Source organism: Gobio gobio (assembly GCF_949357685.1).
Source record: "Gobio gobio genome assembly, chromosome: 5".
In the NCBI taxonomy this organism is placed as follows: domain Eukaryota; kingdom Metazoa; phylum Chordata; class Actinopteri; order Cypriniformes; family Gobionidae; genus Gobio; species Gobio gobio.
The window spans coordinates 11,663,254-11,686,865 of NC_137101.1; the positions used below are offsets into that span (position 1 = coordinate 11,663,254).

Genomic DNA, 23,612 nt, shown 5'->3' on the forward strand with positions numbered 1-23,612 from the left:
CTTGTGTGTAATTCGTCTTTTACCTCATTGTGTTGCCTTGTTTTACCCATTTTACAGACTCCCTTCAAAAATAACAGGGTTCTGTTTAATTTATTATCGTAATATTTAATTGCCAAAATGGTATCCAATCTATTGTCTCAAGGTGAAATGACGACAATTTAAATTCAGCTATTGTTCAGTCTTATGGTCGTACCAGGGTGAAAGTTCCTGTGGGGTCTGGGATAAACCATTTCTCCCAAAGGTCCAGATGGACACAGGGGTAGTCCCAGGGCTTGAAGCGGCCATTCCAGTGTAGCAAGTGTGCGTCTTTGAGGAAGGACCTGGGATAACGGGCATCAGGACTCCAGCCTTCATAGAACACAAGAACAAGGGTTTTGTTTTACTTAACTATATTGCAAATGCATTCACAATTCTTCATTTTTCTCTTGAGACCTTGACGTTCAAGAGCTGACCCTCTGCCAGTGTTATTTTGGCATCATTGGGATTATTATAGTAATATTTTAACTCAGTTTTTATTTTTCATTTTGACTTTAGTTTTAGTAATTGTATATTACTAATTGTGTATAACGTTTTTTTTTTACAACAAATTAAAATGAGATGTTGCCTTTATAAATAGCTGAAATTAAAATCACTTATCTCAGTTAACATTAGTTTTTTGTGGTTTTAGTTTAACTATAACCCTGCCCTAGGCTAATAGTTAATGTATAGGATTATGAAGCATCACATTGATTTCTGTAGGGAATATTTTAACATGACCAATTCAGTATTTAAAGAATGGTGAATTTACTCATCCAGATTGACAAGTCTTAATTTTGCTTTTGTGCACTACTGTTCAAAAGTTTGGGGTAAAAACTAATAGTGAACTACAATTTTTAAATAACTTTTTTTTTTAAGTGTATTTTAAAATGTAACTTATTGCAGGCGAAGTTGAATTTTCAATGGACATTACAGATCCTTCAGAAAGCATTTTTATATGCAGATTTGCTGCTCAAACATTTAACTGTCAACAGTTGTGCAGTTAAATTTTTATAAAAAACTGTTGTCAGGATTCTTTGAATAGAAAGTTCTAAATAACAGCATTTATTTAAAATGGAACTCTTTGTAATGCCACGTCTTCACAGACACTTCTGATCAATTTAATGTGTCCTTGTTGAATGTGTTTGAAACATGAATGGTAGTATATTTTTATAATTTATGTAATAACTGCCTGGTAAATTGTGTACTCTTCTATACTATGTGCATGCATATATATATATATATATATAGTGGTCAATGTTTTAACCAAGTACTTTTCAGATGTAATAAACGTAAGTGTGGTTTCATTTGCATTGCACCATAATGGACAATAGGGAGTGATTGCTTTCCAAAGTAACTGAAATCCATTAATTGAGTCAAAAACAAAGTGATCTAAAATAAGTCATTATTCAGTGAGATGTGGCAGAAAAAAAGCCAGAAGACAGTCTGTTACCCAGGTGTCTGACATGCCACAGTGGATCAATGGTTGTGTATTTGTCATGAAAGACAATCAGCATTGGAGGGGTGGCCACACCCCCTGCCACAGCACTGCTGTACAGGTTCTCTCTAAATTGGAAAAAAAAATGGGAAAAAAGTTTGTTTCTACTGAACTATTTAATCTCGTAAAAATCATTATGGACCATTATATCACCTGACATTCTTAGCCATCCATTTCTCAAGCTGTTTAGTTATCTTTTGCTTTTTCCATTCACCAATGTCTGCCACAAAAACACCTGGATTAAAGGAGCAGTCGCTGGGGTTGATGCCCAACTCTCTGACCTCCTCTTTGCGGTAGTCCAGAAAGCCCATATAGGTTGTCTGTGAGAGGCAGTTGTGTTTTGATGAAATGAAAGAGGAAAATCAACCCATGTAACAGTGACTAAAGCGATTCACTTAAAGAGGACCTATTATGCTTTTTTACATTTTCAACTTTTTTTTAGTGTGTAATGTTTGCAGTTGTAGATAAAGTTGCAGTTTGAGCATTAAAAAGGTCCACAAAATCACTCCAAAGGGAGTTATTCTCTATATCAGTGCACACTGTGAACTCCCTGTAACACCTCGATTGTAGTCTTGAGTTTTTTTTATGGCAGATGTCTCCAAACTCGGTCCTGGAGGGCCACTGTCCTGCAGAGTTTAGCTCCAACCCCAAATAAACACACCTGAACCAGCTAATCAGGGTCTTACCAGGGCCTTGTGAGCATAGATATACATAATAAGTGCTAGATGTCTTGCGGCGGAGTCTCTAACGTCATCACCGGCGGCCATCTTGTCACAGGCAAGCTTTCTTGCCTTTAATTAGTATACATAAGTATGCAGTGTCATAACTACATCTCTGACATTTATAACAAACCAAACAGTTTGAAAATCGGTAGAAAATTGAGCAAGTTATGGTTATTTAAAAAGTACATGCACCATTAAAACACAATTTTACGAGTGAGCGAGCTGACTGTGACATGATGGCCACCAGGTGCGGACGCCAACCTCCACTGGGACAGGTGTGTTTATTTGGGGTTGGAGCTAAACTCAGCAGGACAGTGGCCCTCCAGGACCGAGACAGGAGACCCCTGTCTTACAGAAACGCACACATAACAGTATTTCTCAATTAAGTAATTCCGGCCCAAGGCAAAAAAAAAAGGTTCAGTTGTGTTAGTAGTGGTTATGGTAATAGGTGTGACATTACCGAAATACTTCTGGAAGTGGTTCACTAAACACAAAACACTTGTCCAGCTGACTAATCAGAGCAAATCACACTTTTCGGAAAGAGGGACTTAAAGAGGCAGGAACTAAACAGGGGTGCATTTCCCAAAAGCATTGTTATGGTCAAAAGTTCCATTGAATTGTGTTGAGAACTTGCGACCTTAGCTGGCTTCGGAAAACGCATCCCGGAGTGTTACTTACAGACTAGGAGGTGCTGCAATAATCTCAAATATGTGACAAATAATGTTTTTTAACATTCAACCATGTGAACCTATTCAAGTAGACCCCTAAAACAATATCAATACTTAATATCGGCCTCTTGAAAACATATCCAAAATACTAACATAGATCCAGAATGACCCACCTGCATCCCCACACTTCGCACCATCTCGTGAGTGTCGGGCAGATCACAATCTGAGGCGAACGCAGCAGCGTGCCCCGCTTTCAGCTTCATGTCATACAGTTCCTGTATATCTCCTGTAAGTCAGATATAATACAAATAATTCATTATCACAGTGACTATTGCAGTGAAGTGGTTTCATTTCATGCACTTGACATAAGAGATCATCCTCCCAGGATGGTAAGGTTAGTATCGATTTCAGATGGATTTCACCTTGTACTATGACATCATCATCCAGGTAAACAATCCGCTCGTGATTTTCAATGGCAAGAAGCGGCAAGTAGAACCTCACAAAGTTTAGCTGCAACACCAAAGAAACCAGGATCGAGAAACAATCAAAGCAAAGTTCTATGATGGACCTACAAGATCACACACACTACCTGGCCAAAAGTCTGTCAGCACCACCCACAGTCAATGTTTGTCTAGGAAAAAGACACGACTGTATGCTTGATTTAATGCACCTGTTAGTTTAGAGTGTAGCTGAAGAGAAGGGGGTGTCCACATAACATTTGGTCGTGTAGTGTACCAAGTGACCACACCTGTTAGAAATAATGAAGAGTTTCCCTAAAACTTCAACTGTATGTAAAAATACACAGAACCCAGCAGAACTCACAGGGTGCAGCAGTTCTGGTCTGGACGAGTCCGGATTGACCTTCCCCTTCAATACCATCGGATTGAACTCCAGGATCTTGTATCTGATTTTTCTCAGCTTGGTCTTCTCTATATATTCCCTGTATTTTGAGTCCAGAGAAAATGCTGACTAAGGCATTTGGGAAAATATTTATTGATTGAGCACATTTCTGTCATTTCTCTTGATGTGTAAAGAGTGGATTAATAGATCTGATTCACATAGTATTATCTACATGTTGTTAATTAAAACAAACTATTAAAATATGTTTGTTAACAGAAATAAAGCTGGAATAAAAAATATATAAATATTAGATACAAAATTTGAAATTAAATGAAAGATAAGATTATCTTTTGCCTTGGTAACTAACTAAAACATGTTTAATTTGAAGCAAATTTACTAACTGCAAATAAATAAAAGCTAAAACTGAAAATGAATTTAATATTAATTATTTTTTTTTTAAACTAAAAATGATTGACATATTGATAAATAATTAGAATGACATTAGAATATGTCATACAGTCATACCGGTGTTATTTAAATACTAAAATAACACTAGTAGATGCACAAGATATGTATTGGGTTAATTAACAATAATAACATGTTATTAATATTATTTATTAAATTTTAAATGTATATATGTATAATATATATATATATATATATATATATATATATATATATATATATATATATATATATATATATATATATATACATATATATATATATATATATATATATATATACATATATATATACATATATATATATATATATATATATATATATATATATATATATATATATATATATATATATATATATATATATATATTCACTGCATTTTTATTTTTACAGTACAAATGAACTTATAAATATATATATATATATATATAAACATGCTATAAAAATACTCACTGAATTATTAAAATAATATACAGTATATAGATATTCTAATGTTAATATTTTAATATACAATAAAAACATATATTAAATATATACATATAATTTTAAAATAAAAATCATATATCAAATATATATCATTTAAAAATAGAAATGCAGTGAGCATGTTTATACACAATTGCAGAGGTTCTAAACTACAAAAAATAGATTGCAAAGAAAATTAACCATAATAAATCATCTATTTTCACAAGGGAGGAGAATATGCTTCTCATAGATTTTGTTGTTGATGTCAAACATTAACCGTCCAATTACAGTTTTTCTCAATTGCTAAAACACTAAACCCTATTGTCTGAACCAAATGCTCAGTTGCCTGAACCCACTGATTGAATCAATCACTCTTTTGGCAAAACCATAAGCACTTTTCACCTGTTTAGACACAACTTGCCAACACATTTTCATTGTGATGCACCCGTGCTGCAATACTGTACCACAGTATACTGTAAGTAAATATATGTTTCAGTACATCACTGTACCAATATACTGTAGTATTGTATTGGAGGGTTGGTCTAACTGTTCGTAGGCCAAGTATTCCATGTATATTTTTGTACTTTATTTTCACATGGGCTTACTGTACACAAGTGGCAAATGCATAAGATTTCTGTTTTGTCTTTTTGTACAAGTGCTAAATGAACAGGTTTTTTTTTGTTTTGCAACATGCATTTAGCCTACAGTGAACAATAAACATTTATTTCTCCAGCTTCATGTCCTGAGCATTGTGTTTTCTATTTTTCTACGTAGTGTTTAGTGACTGTTCAGTAGTGTTTTTAATTTTGATTGACGCGGGGCACGATTTGACAACATAGTTCAGTTTTGAGCACAGATTGAACTGTTTTGAGGTGAAAGTTTGGTTTTGAAAGAAGAGTCTGAGGTTTTGTGAATGTAGCTTGAAAATTGGGTTTTGTGTTCACAGTTTAGAGAAAAGGAGAGCAGCTTTCAAGAAATGTGTCTTAGCAATCGAGAAAAACTGTAAGCACTCCAGTATTTTACGTAAAAAGGTTTATGGTAATATTACTTTCAATATTTGATTTTAAGAATGCTTTTTATTGGCATTTTGTACAATAAACTATATATAGTGTTGTGTTTTGTGTTGAGAAACAAAGTGAGGTGTACCAGTCATCAGAAGGCGGTATATTAGTGTCAAAGGTTAGACCTAGCACCTTATCTTTTTGATGGCATCTCGCAGGGTAACTATGTAGAAGAAAACACTAGCAGGACTGTTGCTGTAGACACTGTTGATGGTGGCCATGGAAGCACCAATACGCTCCTCTGAAGCACAGATCACCACAGGGATGTCAGTGTCCAGCTCTTTCTCGTCCTCCATACCCATTTTGGCTCCATCTTTCTTGAGCACTGCATAAACCACAATAAGATCAATTAATAAAAAAACTAAAGATCATGCGTATACTTGCATATCAGTGCCTTGCATGTTTACCTGAATACTTGTTGTACAGGAGAGCAAAAGCCACCAGAACGAGCAGAATGAGGAGCCCACGATTGACTGACACACACGCATACACAGAGAGAGAGAGAGAGAGAGAGAGAGAGAGAGAGAGAGAGAGAGAGAGAGAGAGAGAGAGAGAGAGAGAGAGAGAGAGAGAGAGAGAGAGAGAGAGAGAGAGAGAGAGAGAGAGAGAGAGAGAGAGAGAGAGAGAGAGAGAGAGAGAGAGAGAGAGAGAGAGAGAGAGAGAGAGATCACTAGATTGCAACTCTTATGCTGTAAATTATAAAATAAAATGATAACCACTAGAGGTCACTGTAAGAATTTGGGATGAGGTGAAAGTACATTTTTACATCATCCCTCCTTTAAAACTGTTCTAATTATTACTAGTAACTAATAATAAAAAAAGCATTAGTAAGTAATGAATATTTATTAGTCAGCTACCATTTGTATGCAGTGTTGTTATTGTTAAGTAAAACTATGAAACTGAAATAAAATCCGAAATATTATTGAATTACAAAAGGCTCTATTACTGTAACAGCTAACATTATTTTGCAACATATTGTATTGTTACCAGAATTTATGTCTTTTATTTCCCATTTGTATAATATTTGATACTACTATTATGGATGTAATTTCTGTTTCACATATTTAGTTTTTTCTTTCAGCCAATATATCCAATTAAATAAAAAACTTAAATAATAATAAAAAGAAAGAAATCTGAAATTAAATATAAATATTAGATGAAAAAAATATTGCCTGGGCATCTAACTGAAATGAGTTTAAGTTGAAATACCCAAATTACTTAAATTAAAACTGAAATAAATATAAATGAATCCATATAAAAGAGCAATTTAAATATTCTAATAAAACGCTAATTCAAAATATTACTATAATAGTATATAAATAGTACAAAAGGGTCTTTGGGGGAGGTTAGTGCTGAGGTCAGCTGACAAAGATGAAACAAACTTCTGTGTATTTCTTAGCATTTAACTCCTTAACTAATACAAAACATGTCATTATGTCCTGTCAAGTCCTTAGTAAAACTGAGTAAAAAGAATAGAAAAGGGTTACTTAAACTGACCAATTCTGCTTAAAACAAAGTTTATTTGTGTCATTACAATGACACAGCATTTATCATTAATAATGTTCGAAGAGAATATTGCATTTATGATTCAAATAATGACTCAAAGCTACAATATAAAGGCCTGCAAATACATATGCACACTTAAAGGTTAACTCTGGCTTCAGTAAATGTGTTCTGAGTGGGATTTCCAGAGACCCTGCTATACATCACTTTTATGGGTCAGAATCTGCCTGGTTACCTCATTTACTCTGGGACGACCAGTGGGACTGACCCATCCTCCAACACACGCAAACACTGGACACATTCCAGTTTGGCAGGACATCGGCGCAAAGCGAGGCACTAAAACATCACCGTGTGCTCTCAGTTATCCACAAGATTTCACGATGAGAACCATCTTGTACGTAAGACTTTAAGTTTTGTATCAAGAGTCTGACTCATACACTGGCCATGATCACTCCTTGGATGTTTTTCCATGTATTATGAAACATTGATTCAATAAACAACTGCATAGGCTGGTTCATGGAGACCATCTGCATTTGTTACTTACTTTTCCTCAACAATGACATTTTCCCCCATCAGCATCTGTAAACGGAGAGAAAGAAGATATTAGAACTGTTCCATAATTGGAGATGTATTTTGTTTTTGTTAAAATTAGAAAACAAAAATGAGTAGGCCTACTTTAAAATATTAGGGCTTTCACTGTCAAATTTTAAATGACAATACCAAATAATTTAAAGATTGTTACAAATTATATTAATTATTATTAAAAGTTAAATGATATTGTTTACAATTACTAAACTATTCAATTATTGTTATCTTTGATATATTATATTATATTCTGTTATATTATATTTATAACGTGTTTAGTGATTTTTTTGTTTCTTTTTTCGGTTAATGTCATCCCAGTCTTTTGGTTGTGTTTAGGACACATTTCTAAGTGGATTTTGGGTCTCTTGAGGCTCTTGCACACATGTGGGACTGTTTATCGGAAGTCTCCTGGTCTTTCCTTCCTGGTGGCATTCTTCACTAAGCCTGGAACTCAAAGTTATCTATTTCATTTCTTTCTCTCCACATTAAAGATCACATTTTCTAAGTCCTCCAAACACAGAGAAAACTCACTCTGGCTTTGCTGAAATGAAGAACAGACTAAGTGTACAAAACACTATTGCTAAGCACATCTTGAGCTCTTATTCTGTTGATTTATTTAGGAATGTAACTATTAAAAAGCTCTCACATGCCACTTACATACACAACTTCTTGTGTTCTTTCTCTAGAAATACAGTTTATTGTAATCAGTTTGTGTGGTTTTCAGATTTTAAAAGCAGAAAGCATCTTAAATGTAAGAACAACATCGACTGAAACATCAACAAATGGTGAAGGAAAACCGTATCCCTCAGACAGTTCGCGTTAACTAAAATATTATTATGGGCAACACAATTTCCATTAATAACAATAACAAACATGATTAAATCTGCATTAGATAATGTATAGGCTACTAATGTACAGGTAACATTATAAAATTAAAAAAAAAAAAAAAAAAAAAAAAAAACATAAACCTTATAGAAAAAGAGATGGCGGAGTTTCTCCATGTCTGGCATCGTAAAGAAACAATGTCGCAAAATAAGTTTTCAAGTCTTAATGACACAATCAAATATCACTGATATAGCTAATGTCGACTGTATAAGTAAAGCTTAGGGGTGCGCAAGGGGGAAAATAAGAGCAAAAACACCATTGTAAACGATTTACATTTAATAGTTTATAATTATATTAGCCACTTACCAGTTTCCAGAAGTCGCGCGTTAACGTTCATTTATTCTGTTCGGGTCGAGTGGGCGAGGCCAACGCACGAGCCGTCCAGCTAAACTCGCGAATGCTTTTCCCACTTTATCCTCACGAGACCCAGCAATGCATTTTTGTTCAGGTTTCTTCCTAATATCTCTAAAGTCCACACACGCCACTGTGTTAAGTCTAACTGTGTCTTACAGGGGACGTCCCGAGCATTTCTGATATACCAAAAGTGGGTGTGGCATATACAAATGTAATAGCCTACTATTCTATTGTTACTATTTATTACATACATTTTATAATATTAGTATTGCAAAAAAACAATCAATATATTATTATGTATTAATATGCAATTCAGATTATTATTTTTTATAATCCTCTTTGTTCATGATACTGTAGATCAATTATGTATATAATTAATGGCCCTTTCATTTATTAATTTAATCAAAATATAATACTATATTATTTTACCAATTATTATTATATACATTTTATAATGATATAAATATTGAAGAATACATAATCATGAATGCTGTTTTAATATTTATACAACTGATATCATAAAAGATGAATGTTTTATAAACTAATGTGATTAATCATAATACTGTAAAGCAATTATTTTTTATAATTAATGGCCCTTTAATTTAATTATATATATATATATATATATAAAATCTTCTTAATGTTTTACTATGCAGACAGACAGACAGACAGACAGACAGACAGACAGACAGACAGACAGACAGACAGACAGACAGACAGACAGACAGACAGACAGACAGACAGACAGACAGACAGACAGACAGACAGACAGACAGACAGACAGACAGGCAGGCAGGCAGGCAGACAGACAGACAGACAGACAGACAGACAGACAGACAGACAGACAGACAGACAGACAGACAGACAGACAGACAGACAGACGTTTTGTCCAACCAAGTTCACAAGAAATAACTAAGCTTGAAGAAAAACACTGCATTTTGTTGAGATGTTTCTTGGATACTTTAGTCTGTATACATTCTAAAACAAATCACTTCGAATAAAAAATGTCTAATGAAACAAAGAAAAAATGCTTTAGAAATGCCACATACATATACATATTATACAGTCTCAAATAGGTCACTTTGAATAATAAAAAAATAAAAAAAAGTTAAACAAAAACTATTTTTAGAAAATTATTCAACACTTTCTCAAATGGTCAAAAATAGTTACAGATGACATAAATTATGATCATGCTTGTTCAAAAAGTTATACATAAAAAAAATCTTTGGGGGGAAAAAAGATTAGACAATGAATATAACAGTGGAAGAATAAAAGTGCAAAACTTAAGTTAGTCTATTACACCAACCGTCTTTATGTGAAACAATATATAGGAATGGTCTTTTTTCTTCCCACACTTCACTGATGTTACAAACACAGACATAAACACAATCTTAAACATTAGTGTTCCTCATCAACTATTGTGTCATTTACAACAGCTGTAATACTGTAGGTATCAAAGGCTTGAAGAGGCCCTTCTAAAGCAGAGAAAGACACACTGCTTATTCTCCACCTAAAAACAGTGACGTCAATGTTTACCGTATTCCGAAAAGGGCAAGTCACAATGTGGGAGAGCCAGTAAAATAAAAGGAGAGAGGGGAAAACATTTGCAGATGAAAAACGTTAATATATTTTTTTTTAGAAGTATTAAAATGGTTACTGAACCTTCTTAAATAAAATTAACTAAAAATGTAAAAAAAATAAAAATAATAATCCACTGCAGACTAGAATAATCCACAAACGTGAACTTTGCAAAAGCACCACAAAAGACACACAGACAAAAGGCCACTTAAACAATGCCGTTTAAAGTAAAGATAACAGCATGGCGACGTTGATGGGCAGCTCAATTCTTTCATTGGTATAGGTCATGGATCTGACCCGTTCAGGAGGAGAGAGCAGGAATGCTGTCGGCCCCACGCGCTGCTCCACACAGGTCAAACACAGAACGCCGCCCGCATCCACGCTGTCCATCTGAAACACATACATTGGATGAATCAATACAGGAAGTGAGTTTTTGAACTTAAAGGAGTAGCTCACTTCAGAATTAAAATTTCCTATGCTGCATTCCAGTTCGTTTTTATTATGCCACGCAACGCAACGCACTTCACGGAGTGGAACGCAACGCACTTCACGGAGTGGAACGCAACGCACTTCACGGAGTGGAACGCAACGCACTTCACGGAGTGGAACGCAACACACTTAACAAAGTGTACACTTCAGGCAGCTCCATATACCACCACAATGCAAGACGATTGTGACGTCACCGCTTATCGTGTTTTATTTACTCCACCACAAACAACTTTAACTTTAAAACAACCCAAACACACCTATATACATATAGAATGCTGTATTAAAAAATTTCGCAAGGGAAAAGAAATAGATAAAAAAAAAATCAAGTGGAACGCACTTCAAAATGGCGGCAAGGATTCCCCCGAGGGGAAGTGCTTAAGGAAGTTTGCAAGTATGTGTCTAAAAATTTTGTGGAACGCAGCCCTTATAATTTACTCACCCCAACGTCATCCAAGATGTTAATGTATTTGTTCCTTCAGTTGAAAAGAATTTGAGGTTTTCGAGGAAAAAATTCCAGGATTTTTCTCCATATAGTGGACTTCAATGGGGTACAACGGGTTGAAGGTCCAGATTGCAGTTTCAATGCAGCTTTAAAGGGCTCTACACAATCCCAGCCGAGGAATAAGGGTCTTATCTAAAACGATCATTTCTAAGAAAACAAATAAACATGAATATACTTTTTAACCACAAATGCTCTTCTTGCTCTGATCTGCGATGCGCCACGCATTACGTAATCACGTTGGAAAGGTCAGGTGTGACATAGGCGGAAGTACCACGTTAGGGGATTTTCTTCTCCAACTTTAAAATCATCTAACATCGTTACTTTACCTTTTTTGTGAAGGGTGTTTGACTTAGTCTTTGCACGTTCTCTTTGTACACACTTCACGCGTGACCTTTCCAACGTGACATGGCGCATCGCAGATCAGAGCAAAAAGAGCATTTGTAGTTATACATTTTTATATTTTTTTAAAAAAAGACTGATCGTTTTGCTAGATAAGAGAAAATGATTTTGCTGGGATTGTGTAGAGCCCTTTGAAGCGGCATTGAAACTGCAATCTGGACTTTCAACCCGTTGTACCCCATTGAAGTCCACTATATAGAGAAAAATCGTGGAATAATTTCCTCAAAATTTTTATTTCTTTTCAACTGATGACATCTTGGATGACATGGGGGTGGATAAATGATCAGGGAATTTTAATTCTGAAATGAACTACACCTTTAACAGACAGACGAATGGTTGAGAAAAGAGACACTTACATATCTGACAGGGAGTCTGCACATGCTGAGGACAGAGTCTGGGGTTATGTGGTTCTGACAGTCGTCAGTCGAGCAGACGAGACACGGGTTTTTACTCAGCAGGGTGCTGGTCAGCTCGGACCTCAGGAAGTACTCCTGTGAAAGAGGAAGAGGCAGGAAACTTAGGAATAATAAGAATGCTTCAATGTCATGATACCTGGATGTTCTTTGGATTATAAAGATCAAAATGAAGATGAAACCGCAATAACTCACCCCAGGGAATGTCAGGATGTTGTTGATGGTCTTGGTAATGTACAGCGTTTTCTTGGCTCGCGTGATCGCCACATATAACAGGTTCCACTCGTCATCTGGGACGTTTGCTGCTGGCAGAGAGTAAAGATTCAGACTCATGCATATCTGGATTTTTTAGAACTCTCTGGAACATTAGGCAAATATTTTTGCACTTAAGAGACTGTACATGATCTCTAAATCAATTAAATTCAAAAATCCATCTCAGAATTAAAATTAAAAGGAGAGTTCACCCTAAAATTAAGCCATCATTTACTCACCCTGGTGTTGTTCCTGTGGTCTATGCACCCTTTTTTAATATATAATATTTTATATTATGACTTTGCATACTTCGTATTGAAAAAAACAGTCTGATGAGGGTTTTTCAGATGGGCTGCAGTGTTTTTTGCGTGAAAAAAGATTATATTTGTGTTTTTTTTTTTTTTAAATGACACACTAATATAATTTAATATATATTGTATTTAAATAAGGCAAGTTACTTTTCAAGTAACTCTTCGTAAATATGGCTGTTTTTAAGGGTTTTCCAGGACTTAAATTTCAAAAGTTCAAATTCAAGTACTTAAAGCACCTTGTATGAGCCCCGAGTAAAGGTTATGCATATTTGGCATGCTGTCCGAGAGGAGGGCTCTGAGTCAAAGCTCGGAATTTGGCCCAAACCCTGACTACCCCAGAGTATAGTTAGGAGTGAGAAGATGGTGGAGGGATGCCTGAAAACTGTCATGGAACAGAGATAAGTCTGCTGTATGTATACACCTCTTATCTCGCTAAAGGACTTGATTAAATGTGCTTCTTCTGTGTTAATTAGGTTAATTATCTAAACATGCTCCTCCCAAACTTTGTTAATAAAATATAATTTCGTGAGACTCTATTAGCACCGCAGTTCTCTCCGACTTGACCAGAAAAAGCAGACAAGCTGTGAGAAATCCAGATTAATAAATACGCAACACAAAATACAACGCCTAGAAATACCCAAAAAGTATCCATGTTCTTTCTTCACCGAGTTAAATATCTCTGGAACACAACTACGTTTGTCTGATCACAGCTGACAGATGTGAAAGCGATAACTTCACCAAACCCTATCGTACGTCCCCAGAACACTGGGAATATACATCATTCTGTGATACTTTTGCGTCTTTTGAAAAAAAGCTTTATGCTGGTCGCTATTCACTGCCATTATGTGGACAAGTGCAAAAAGGATCTTTTAACAATTATCTTTTTGTGTTACAAGAAAGAAAGGGCATTTGGCATTATAACAACACCAGGGTGAGTAAATTATGACTTCAATTTTAGGGTGAACTGAACCTTTAAGTGATAAGATTCTATCTACTCACTGCAGTGAAATGTGTGTGATAAAAATACAACACTCCTATTTTATTTTTAATGCCTTTTTTTTTTTTTTTTTTAAGAATATCTAACCGACAGGGCAAAACTGAACCTACAAGATGTGCCCACAGATTTCAGATCATCACAAATGTACACTTTGATCTACCAGATGTCACTTGGCTAAAACCCAGACAGATGATTCAGGATCAGATACAGAGACTGCCGTAACTTTAAGAGCTTGGCTTTATTTTGTTATATGCAGACACATTCATTAATCATTTATTGATTCTAGATATGGGGTGCAACATGTGGCACCATTTTAAGCATCATGTGGGACAGTAATATTTAAATATTAATCCAAGATGATCATTAGAATGTTTCACAAATGCATAACATCCATACATCTTTTTTTTAAATTTTTTTTTATAAATTATTAAACAAACATGTATTTGTTTTCTGTCATATATAACCATAATATACTACCTCTTATCTACAAATGATTTTCAGTAAATGACCACAAACCTGCATTGAAACCACCCACTCTCTGCAGGTTGTGTCGAGCGCATGGTACTTTCATGAAGTCATCTGTCACAACCACTGTGTCAAACTCCAGGCCTTTTGACTTATGCACCGTACCAAGGATATAATCTGTCACAATAAGAGAGATGAAAGCTTTCAACTTGCATATGAAGGCTGTATGCATACAGTGATTTTACGGTGTGTATTCCTCAAAACCAGTGCTTAAGTCTTCTTTTTCCTCTCTCTATTTCTGTTTGACTCACCTGCGCATATCTGGCTTTTCTGGGCACGATCGTAGATCCGTTTAACCAGCTCTGGAATGCGTTTGTTGTATTTCTCCACCACGGCTAACTTGGCATCCAGCTCACGGTCTTCTGAAGCCGTGGCGTATCCCTTCAGACCTAAGAATCCACCCATCTTATCTCTGCAGAAACCTCGGATGAAGAAATCCTTGATCACAAGCCTCTCTGAGGTAGAGAGACAAACCAAACTTTAGTAAAACTTAACCATCAGTTTCAAAAATCCGACAAGATATTAATAATTGTCTTAAATAACTTACTAGATTTACAGATAATAAACATACAGCAAAAACTAAACTACTGCAACAGAAACCCTCAATTATGATATATTGGTAAACAGGGAGACTAAGATAAAACTTTCAAAGCTTAAGTGACTCACCGTTCTTGCGTTTTTCCTCTGGTTGCATCAGGACCCAGAGATCCATAATTTTCTCCAGTCCAAAGTTTTCAACACCCTGAAATCAGAAAAAATGGTTTTGAACATCAAGTTAGTTATGAAAAATGCAGCGCAAAACAAATCAGAGCCAATCAGAATATATGTGAAGTTTAAAATACACATTAAGATAAACATTGGCATTGTCATATCATTTAGGACAAATGTTTAAAGAGGCCATATTATGCCCTTAGAGTTGTTTCTGGGGTCTACTAGAATAGGTTTTTTTGTAAAAAAACATTATTTTTCGCATATTTTACATTGTTGCAGCACCTCCCTTCCCAGTCTATCAGTAACGCTCTATTTAGTTCCTGTCTCGATGAAGAAAAGTGCAATGCGCTCTGATTGGTCGGCCGGTCAACCGTTTGGAGCGTGTTTCGGAAATGTCGCATCCCTTACAATAACCGCAACACACTACTAACTCAACCCAACCAGACTCAACCAACCTTTTTTGGCATAGGCTTTGGGTGGGAATTGTTTAAATGAAGAATATTATGATGTGTTCATTCCCAGAAGAAAACTTGACAGCAGTCCAGGCGTTTCTGAGAGTTCAGAAACAATGCACACTGATACAGAGAATAACTCCTTTTAGAGTAACTTTGTGCTTTGTAACTTTGCAGACCTTTTTCATGCTCAAACAGCAACGTGTAAAAAAAATAAACCATAATGGACTCACTCCTACAATGTAGATCTTGCAGCTGGGGTTGATGTCTGTGAGTCGGACAGCCTCGCTAAAAACAGTGATATTACAGCGGCTCAGAATGGCCACGCTCCCTTCTGGCAGCCTCTGTCCCAGCTTCAGACGTTGCAGTGTTTGAGTGTCCTCTCCTCTTACACTCCCTGAAAATGTGTGCATATGTATATTATTCTGCGTGCTTCATACTTTAATCAAAAATCTCACATTATAAGAATTACCCAAATATAATTTCCTAAACTTACCATCCTGATTCCCACCAACCAATATCTGCTTCACTTTTTTACAACTGTCCAATATTGTAGCACCAACGTAGGCAATCTCAGAGCCAAACCTGAAGCTCTATGAAAAATATGAGTGGTAATAATTGAACATTTACCCATAAACACAATATGTGAGGTACACTTTGTTTATAAATAGTCTGTGGAATTTCCTTGTGAGTGTTTTTCTACCTGTGTGAGATAGTAGATGTGTGTGTGAGGAACCGCGTGCAAAGCATTGACCGCTCCTCTGAAAGTGTAAATCTGTTGATGAGGATCTCCAACCAGGATTTTCCCACAGCTCTGAGAGAGCATAATGTCCACGATGACTGGAAAAAACAAGACCACAAGCAGAACAGAATTAAGAAATTCAGCTTTACAAAAAAAAGTGCAAATTAAATTTAAAAACTCAAATAAAATATCAGAACCAAAGACTTCTCCATTTTAATGGAAACTTAAATGATCTGGATGAATTTACAAAACAATGATGGGTAATTTGTTTAACCTGGTGTGCAGTCTTGAGCTTCATCAATAAATATGGCATCATACCGGTCCAGCTCTGGTTTCGTCAGCTGCCAGAGTTTGAGGTATCCTATTTGCAACAAATCAAAAGAAATTATTAACATAAGCTATGCCTCCATCTAAAACTTATGTGCAAAACTGGAATATCACATAAAACATTTGCAGCACCATTTCCATCCTATGTGCTTAAGAGAACAAAATCGTGATTTGGGAAGTTGGCACAAAATATGTCATGTTATCTTGCATTAAGAGGCGGATGCCTGGTGTTTGGGAAAGCAATTGTGTGAGACAGTTCTGGGAGGTAATTATACCAAATCATTTTCATGACAGACTTTGGCTCAGGTATTTCAGAATGACCAAACCAACATTCTAGATGCTGTGCAATGAAATTGGTCCACTGGTTAGTCCAGTTATGCCATCTCACATGATCTTTTGGGGTAAAGTCACATTACTTTTTTGTTGCACATCAATGGATTTATTAGCTAAATGCGTCTTCTTTTTGAATAAAAAAAAAAGTCCACCTCAAAAGCGTGCATATGATTTTATGCACATTTTTAGAATTTATTAGGGGTGTATACCCTCATGTCTGAACTCACAATAAGATATTATTGCGATACTCCAAGACATTTACTGTTGATTAAAAGGTTAAATGTCTTTCATTGTCTATTCATTTCCACCCCCAATGTAATGCCAAACATCGGGGGTGGAAATTAATAGACAATGAAAGACAATGGGGACACCAGAATGAAAATAGTCATGATTCTGAAGCTGGAAATACAGAATTATTTTAGATGAATATGCACTCCGTCATTGACTAGATATATTTAAAATGAATGTAGGCCACTTTTTACTGGTAACATAAGATATTTGGCATTATCAGGACCCACAAATATCCCCCCACTGCATTATATATAGTAGTTTAATGTAGTACTGACACTAAAACTCTGTGAAATTGAATTTTTCCTCACACAGTAATTTAAGGTGAACTATACACAATACAGATTGTCACTGGCCACGATACATATTGATGCATTTTTGTATTGCGATATATTGTGGCACGATATATTGTTACACCCCTAGAATTTATGCGTATCTTGATGCTTGTTTATACAATATACCAAAAATTTGATAGGTGGATGGAAACTTAGCTATAGAAACATCTAAGAAAAACAAAAAACAGATTTTGGGTTTGTTTGGTATTGTGAGTGTGATAGGAAATTATATTATTTGGAGTTTATACACTTAAATATCTGTATATACACATTTTAGTGCTTACCATCATGGGTCATGTTGTACACTCTCTCTTTTTTGGACTGCAGCTCTACCATTTTGTCCCATAAATCTTGCCCGATACCTGCAAAATTCTGGAGAGAGAAAGACTTTAATGCATTTTTGGCATTTTGTTTTAGACTATTTTCATTTCGATTTTAAATTGACTATCATTTAGTAACTCTTTAAACAACATTCCCAAAAGCACAAGCTGTATTCACACATGTAAACTGATAGAACTGCGTCTCTTCACTTTACCATTCTCTGTTGTTCGTCTAGGTGCACAATCTTGCTGTGTGTGTTCTTGTACTCTGGTGGAACGTGTTGGGGGCCAACCCGCTGATCTATGGACGCCCAGTAATTGTGTAGGGTTTGCGTCACCACTTTAGCATTGACGAATCCCCCATGTTCTTTAGGCAAGACCCACGCCACATCAAATGGCTGCAAATTATTGGACAGTTTCCGCATATTTTTATACCTGAATAGCAGAAAAGACAAAATATCCTGGTTATTATAAAAACTCACTAAATATTAATTCTTCAAAATAGCTGATTGTTTGGTTAATGTTTCTCTGCTGTCTGGACAGTGAGTGTACTGACTTCACTCCCACAGCTCTGAAGGCCATTGAATGGATGGTACTACATTCGACGTTGTGCGGAAATAAACGCTGAGCTTGCATCGCCACGGATTTGTTGAAGGCCAGGTAGAGGAAGCGCATACGTGGTCTTTGCTGAGCATACTTCACCAGTGTGGTCGTCTTTCCAGTGCCTGCGACAAACAGGAATGGAATTATATAAACATAATACTACTCACTTTATTTTACAGCAGAAAAAAAAAAATATGAATGATTTTTCCTCACCTGCAAAAGCCATTATTTTAACAACGTGATGAGTCTGGATGTCATGGTTGAGTATCTGCTGTTGCTCGTGAGTGGTAAGCTGTCTGAAAAAATGAAGAAGATCATTAAAATAATATCATATATATATATATATATATACACACACACATCATAACTACTTTTTTAATTTAATATATTTAAAAATGTAATCTATTCATCATTACTCCAGTTTTCAGTGTCACATGATCCTTCAGAAATCATTCTAATATGCTGCTCAAGAAATATTTCTTATTATTAAATGTTGAAAATTGTTTTCAATTTATAAATATTTATAAAATATATAAATAAGTTTATGGAAATCATGATACTTTTTTGTATTCTTTGATGATTTGAATTTCAACAGAACAACAAAAATCTTTTGTAATATTATAAATAATAACCATCATTTTTAATCAATTTAATGTGTATTTGCGGAATAATTTATTTTTAAACCATCGTACTGACCCCAAAGATTTGTGTAATTAATACACAAATAATATATCCTGCCTACCTGTTTTCATGCAAGCTCGGAGGAGGAGGCGCGTTCTCCATTAAGTGCAGCACATAGAAGATGTTGTAATGCCACCTAAAGATGGAGGTTCAAAAAGTGAAGAATCATTTAGATCAGCCCAGAAAATAAAAACAACAGTCTCTTTTAAGTGTTTGTAGTCACATGACCTTTTTTTTTTTTTTTACTTCTCGGCTGCCATAAATAGATATAATCTTCTGGACTACCGTTTCACATGGACCTTGTCTCTCACCTGTTGCTTATGTTAATATTATTCTGTCTCATGGCCAGGAGCAAAGTAGCGATGGCCCACAGGTACTCAGAGATTCCTCCTGCTGTCAGCAGACACCCAGACTTCCGCAAGAGAGCTACCAGATCCAAGACATCCTTCACTCCGTCAGCCAAAATCAACATCAGGGCCATGGTAGACCAAGGATTCAGACCCTGTAATACAAGTCGAAACTAAATTAATTGGTTAAAAATGTCAAAAAAGTGGTACCTGACGCAAATTATAATAAAGTTAATGCACATTGTTGCAACAAAAACAAAGGCACTAAACTAGTAGTTTGAGACACGATCACTTAATATGATGAACAGAATGAAATTAGGCTTTTATTTCACATATAGACATTCATCAACTCACACACCCGTTCTGGTAAACGGCAGCTCAAGCATATTAGCTTAGTGAGGTTCATTCTCGTGTGTTATGCAGCAGGTTGAGCTTTCCGCAAGAACCAATGAGTTTTCTTCCTCCCGCGTCAAGCAGGTTCGGTTGAGCTCCTGTCTATGTTCGCTGATCAATGTTTAAATGTGAATAAAAGCCTAAATTCAATCTGTTCATCATAAAAAGCGACTCAAGTCTTTTCAGAAAATGTGGACTAAACTGCTCAAAACATATGAATTAGTTTTATGATCTCTTCATGAACTTTTTGAAGTGTCAAAATGGTCGTTGCGTAGCGGTCTATGGAGGGACAGAAAGCTTTCGGATTTCATTAAAAAGATCTTCATTCGTGTTCCGAAGATGAACGAAAGTCTTACAGGCTCGGAACAACACAAGGGTGAGTAAATGATGACAGAATTTTCATTTTCGGGTGAACTATCCCTTTAACTGTGGGTTTACATTACCTCATCACCCGCCATGTCTGGCAGTCTGTCTTTGATGCAGCCTTCAGCGTGTGGGTAGAGCCGATGTACTTTCACACACTCCAACACGTCCTTCACATTCACCCGTTTACTGTGTTTGAACTGCGACATGTACCTGGAAAATCATGCATGTGTTTGATTTAGTATATTACATATTTTACATGTGAATTCATCCTTCCTTACTGTAGTTTTTTTTATTATTTTAGTTATGTTGCCCCAATATCTTTTCACCTTTATTTTCTGTATTGTCCATTTTGGCACTATAATTACTTTGAATATAAACTATCAGCAAATAATTAAACTACAATTGACCCCCTGATGTACAAACGTCCCAACTAACAGGTTTGATCTCTATCAGCAGCTCTGTTGCAGATTACAAAATTCACACCTTCAAGGGTGTGAAAGTGGGGGTTGTGGACCCTCCTTTTTTTGCTTTGACAGATTCTTGTGCTGTTGTGTATTCTTACCTCACCATATTGAGAAGACAGAGGTCTTCCTTTTTGATAATTTGATTATCCTGCAGGATAGACTTCACTTCCTTCAGTGCCTCCTTTTCCCGTCTACGGTATCTGCAGTACAACTTCTTCCAAGGTAGAAACTAAGGAAGAAACCATGGGATGTCACAATATGTCTATATTTATATACTCACTTTTATCTCAGTGTAAAGATTGAAATGCATCAACAACACACCTGGGGGTCAATGACGACGGCCCTCCAGCGATGGCACACCAGGCTGATGTGTCGATAGAGATCATCTGCAGGGAGGTGAGCGAACACAATCTGGAGGATCTCCTCGGGCAGGTCCTGGATCTGACCCTGGGGCACCTCCTGTCCTCCCTGCACTCCCAGCAGCCCGTAGTGGGCATCAGGAAGGGCTTCAACCAGGTCCTCCTCATGCCCTTCTTTGTCCAACAATTCTTCTTTTTTGACCAATGTACTTCCCACCTCAAAGTCATCATCGAACATGTCTTCAGTGATTCCTTCCATAAAGTCCTCTACCATTTCCTCTTCTGGGATGAGAGGTCCATTGGGTTCCTCTTCTTCTTCCTCCTTCTCCTCCTTCACTGGAGTCTTGGTTCCTTTTTGAGGGCTGGTGCTTATGACTCCAGTGACAGAGAAGAAATCAGTGATACCCCTCTGTTGATCCACACCACCTGAAGCTTAAAAGCAAGATGTTAAAGTGGAAAAATAGCACTATTTTGTGCAGAAAGATGCAAAACGCACTGATAAATACCTTGTCTGCTTCTTTTAGTGGGTGTCCTGGGCTGAAGTCTTCGGTTTGGACTGTTGCTGAGGTTGACATTAAATGGCTGTGTGAGAGCTGGATTCCCAGTGTTGCTTTGCACCAGATCATCACATTCTGATGGCCCCAGGTGCCTGCGTTTGGCCCTTCCTACAGAAAACCAGAAAACAGAAAACGTTACACAGCTAATAAGCCATTTACATTACATAAAACACACAGACAAAACTCGCAAGAACTGGGCTGAATACGAACTTGGACCTCAGTACTGATTGGAGCTTGTATTCATTCATTTAAAAACATATACTTACGACAAACATTACGCGCAAAGAGAAAAGTGCAAAACTAAAAAAAATGTAATTGAAAATATTTACCTCTCATGGACGACTCCATGATATGCAGACGACGAGCCTCTTCAACCTAAAATGTGTAGAATGCGTCCACCGAAACAAAAACAACAACTTCACAAGGTTTCCATTTCCGGTCTGCGTCCCTAAAATTTAAAGTTCACGCGCTATTTCAAAATAAAAGTTCTAAAAGTTCAGCGATTTTAACAGGGCTCTCCGAAGCGGCATTCAGGGTTCAAATATTTATGAGTATTCAAAAGTAAATTCATATACTCGACATTTATTGGTGGAGAGTGGTGCTGTATTTTGTTAACGTCCCTTTCGGTGACGACAAGCGTTTTGTTCACATTCACTGATTCATTCAGGAACACACCGACCACTTGACAATGTACAATGTACTGAAATAAAGTAACATTTTAAAAAACGCAACTTATTTTATTTCAGCTAGTTGTCAAAATGTCTTACTTTCATTTAGTTTAACGTGATGAAGCCTACTAAAATAAATTGAAAACTGAAAAAAAAGACCATTATTTTACTTATGGTTGTGTTTTTTGAGGGCATTAACTAAGGCAAATATAATTCAGAATCCTCAGCCGGTCATATAGATAAACAACCTAACAATTAATTTTTTGCCTTTAAAAAAAAAACAGTATTTATTATCTGTTTGTTGTTATTATACTTCTTTAAAAACACCTGTCTGTTTTCTATATTATTCAAATAACCAGTAGATGGCAGCAAAGAGAGAAATTGACGCTTCGCTTAGCCCCGCCCGGCACGTTTTTCAATAAAATGTTTATACAGTAGTTCAAATCGATTTTATTTTTTTCTTACGAAGACTATAATGAAGAATAATACTGCAACAATTTCAATATGCCGTTTTCTATAAATTGTCATTGTTAAACTAACAACTCTGTACAGGCTGTAATCGAGGTAAACGCTTATCAACTTTAATTGTAACTCATTTGATAATGAGCTGATTACTGGTGTAAGTGAACAATGTAGCCTACTTACAGTGGACTATATTACAACACACACTATGATAACTGTTAACTCATTGGTTACTTTATCGATATGTTTAACAGTAAATTTTTATAAACATTTATTTACCTTCTTGCAAATATGTGTTACACATTGTCATTTGGCAATGTTAAATCTCTTACCTCAGACGTGGAGCGTGTACTTAATCGAGGGCTTTTGTAAAGGTTCACTGACCTTGTTTGTTTTTGCAGTAATGATCTTAGTCTGAGCCTGCTTGTGTGTGTGTGTGTGTGTGTGTGTGTGTGTGTGTGTGTGTGTGTGTGTGTGTGGTTCAGGTATACTCTTATGGGTACAAAATCCACACAAAAATGGCCAATCCGAAATGTTTTGGTCCCCATGAAAAAAACAGCTTTATCATACTAAATGTAAAACTGCAGAATGTTTTATGTGATGGGTTGATTTAGGGGTATAAAGGGAAATAATATACAGTTTGTTCAGAATAAAAAAAGTATGTCTGAGAGTCCCCATGA

At 36.0% G+C, this 23,612-nt stretch overlaps 2 protein-coding genes across 4 annotated transcripts; both read right to left on the reverse strand.

Moving 5' to 3' along the window:
* Positions 1–66: 66 nt before the first annotated feature.
* Positions 67–9,212, reverse strand: LOC307127177 (glycosyltransferase 8 domain-containing protein 2-like). The gene is made up of 10 exons (XM_079818276.1): positions 9,011–9,212; positions 7,779–7,813; positions 6,139–6,204; positions 5,864–6,056; positions 3,726–3,843; positions 3,326–3,413; positions 3,077–3,189; positions 1,667–1,833; positions 1,469–1,581; positions 67–348 (listed from the first exon to the last, which is right to left on the reverse strand). The coding sequence occupies exons 2-10, from the start codon at positions 7,795–7,797 to the stop codon at positions 182–184; spliced, it is 1,044 nt and encodes a 347-aa protein (XP_079674402.1). The 5' UTR covers positions 7,798–7,813; positions 9,011–9,212; the 3' UTR covers positions 67–181.
* A 788-nt stretch (positions 9,213–10,000) lies between these two features.
* On the reverse strand, positions 10,001–23,392 carry fbxo18 (F-box DNA helicase 1). 3 transcript variants are annotated; one of them, XM_079817712.1, is made up of 22 exons: positions 23,265–23,392; positions 22,132–22,177; positions 21,752–21,910; positions 21,208–21,677; positions 20,985–21,115; positions 20,500–20,632; positions 19,628–19,818; positions 19,378–19,452; positions 18,849–18,931; positions 18,589–18,757; positions 18,248–18,467; positions 17,997–18,084; positions 16,704–16,790; positions 16,391–16,527; positions 16,184–16,280; positions 15,921–16,084; positions 15,191–15,266; positions 14,776–14,979; positions 14,516–14,641; positions 12,635–12,741; positions 12,383–12,517; positions 10,001–11,026 (listed from the first exon to the last, which is right to left on the reverse strand). In XM_079817712.1, the coding sequence occupies exons 2-22, from the start codon at positions 22,148–22,150 to the stop codon at positions 10,859–10,861; spliced, it is 3,039 nt and encodes a 1,012-aa protein (XP_079673838.1). In that variant the 5' UTR covers positions 22,151–22,177; positions 23,265–23,392; the 3' UTR covers positions 10,001–10,858. The 3 variants fall into 3 exon arrangements, with proteins under 3 accessions (XP_079673838.1, XP_079673837.1, XP_079673836.1); XM_079817711.1 differs by lacking the exon at positions 23,265–23,392 and having other exon boundaries at positions 22,132–22,251; XM_079817710.1 differs by lacking the exon at positions 23,265–23,392 and having other exon boundaries at positions 10,002–11,026; positions 12,635–12,744; positions 22,132–22,250.
* Positions 23,393–23,612: the final 220 nt, after the last annotated feature.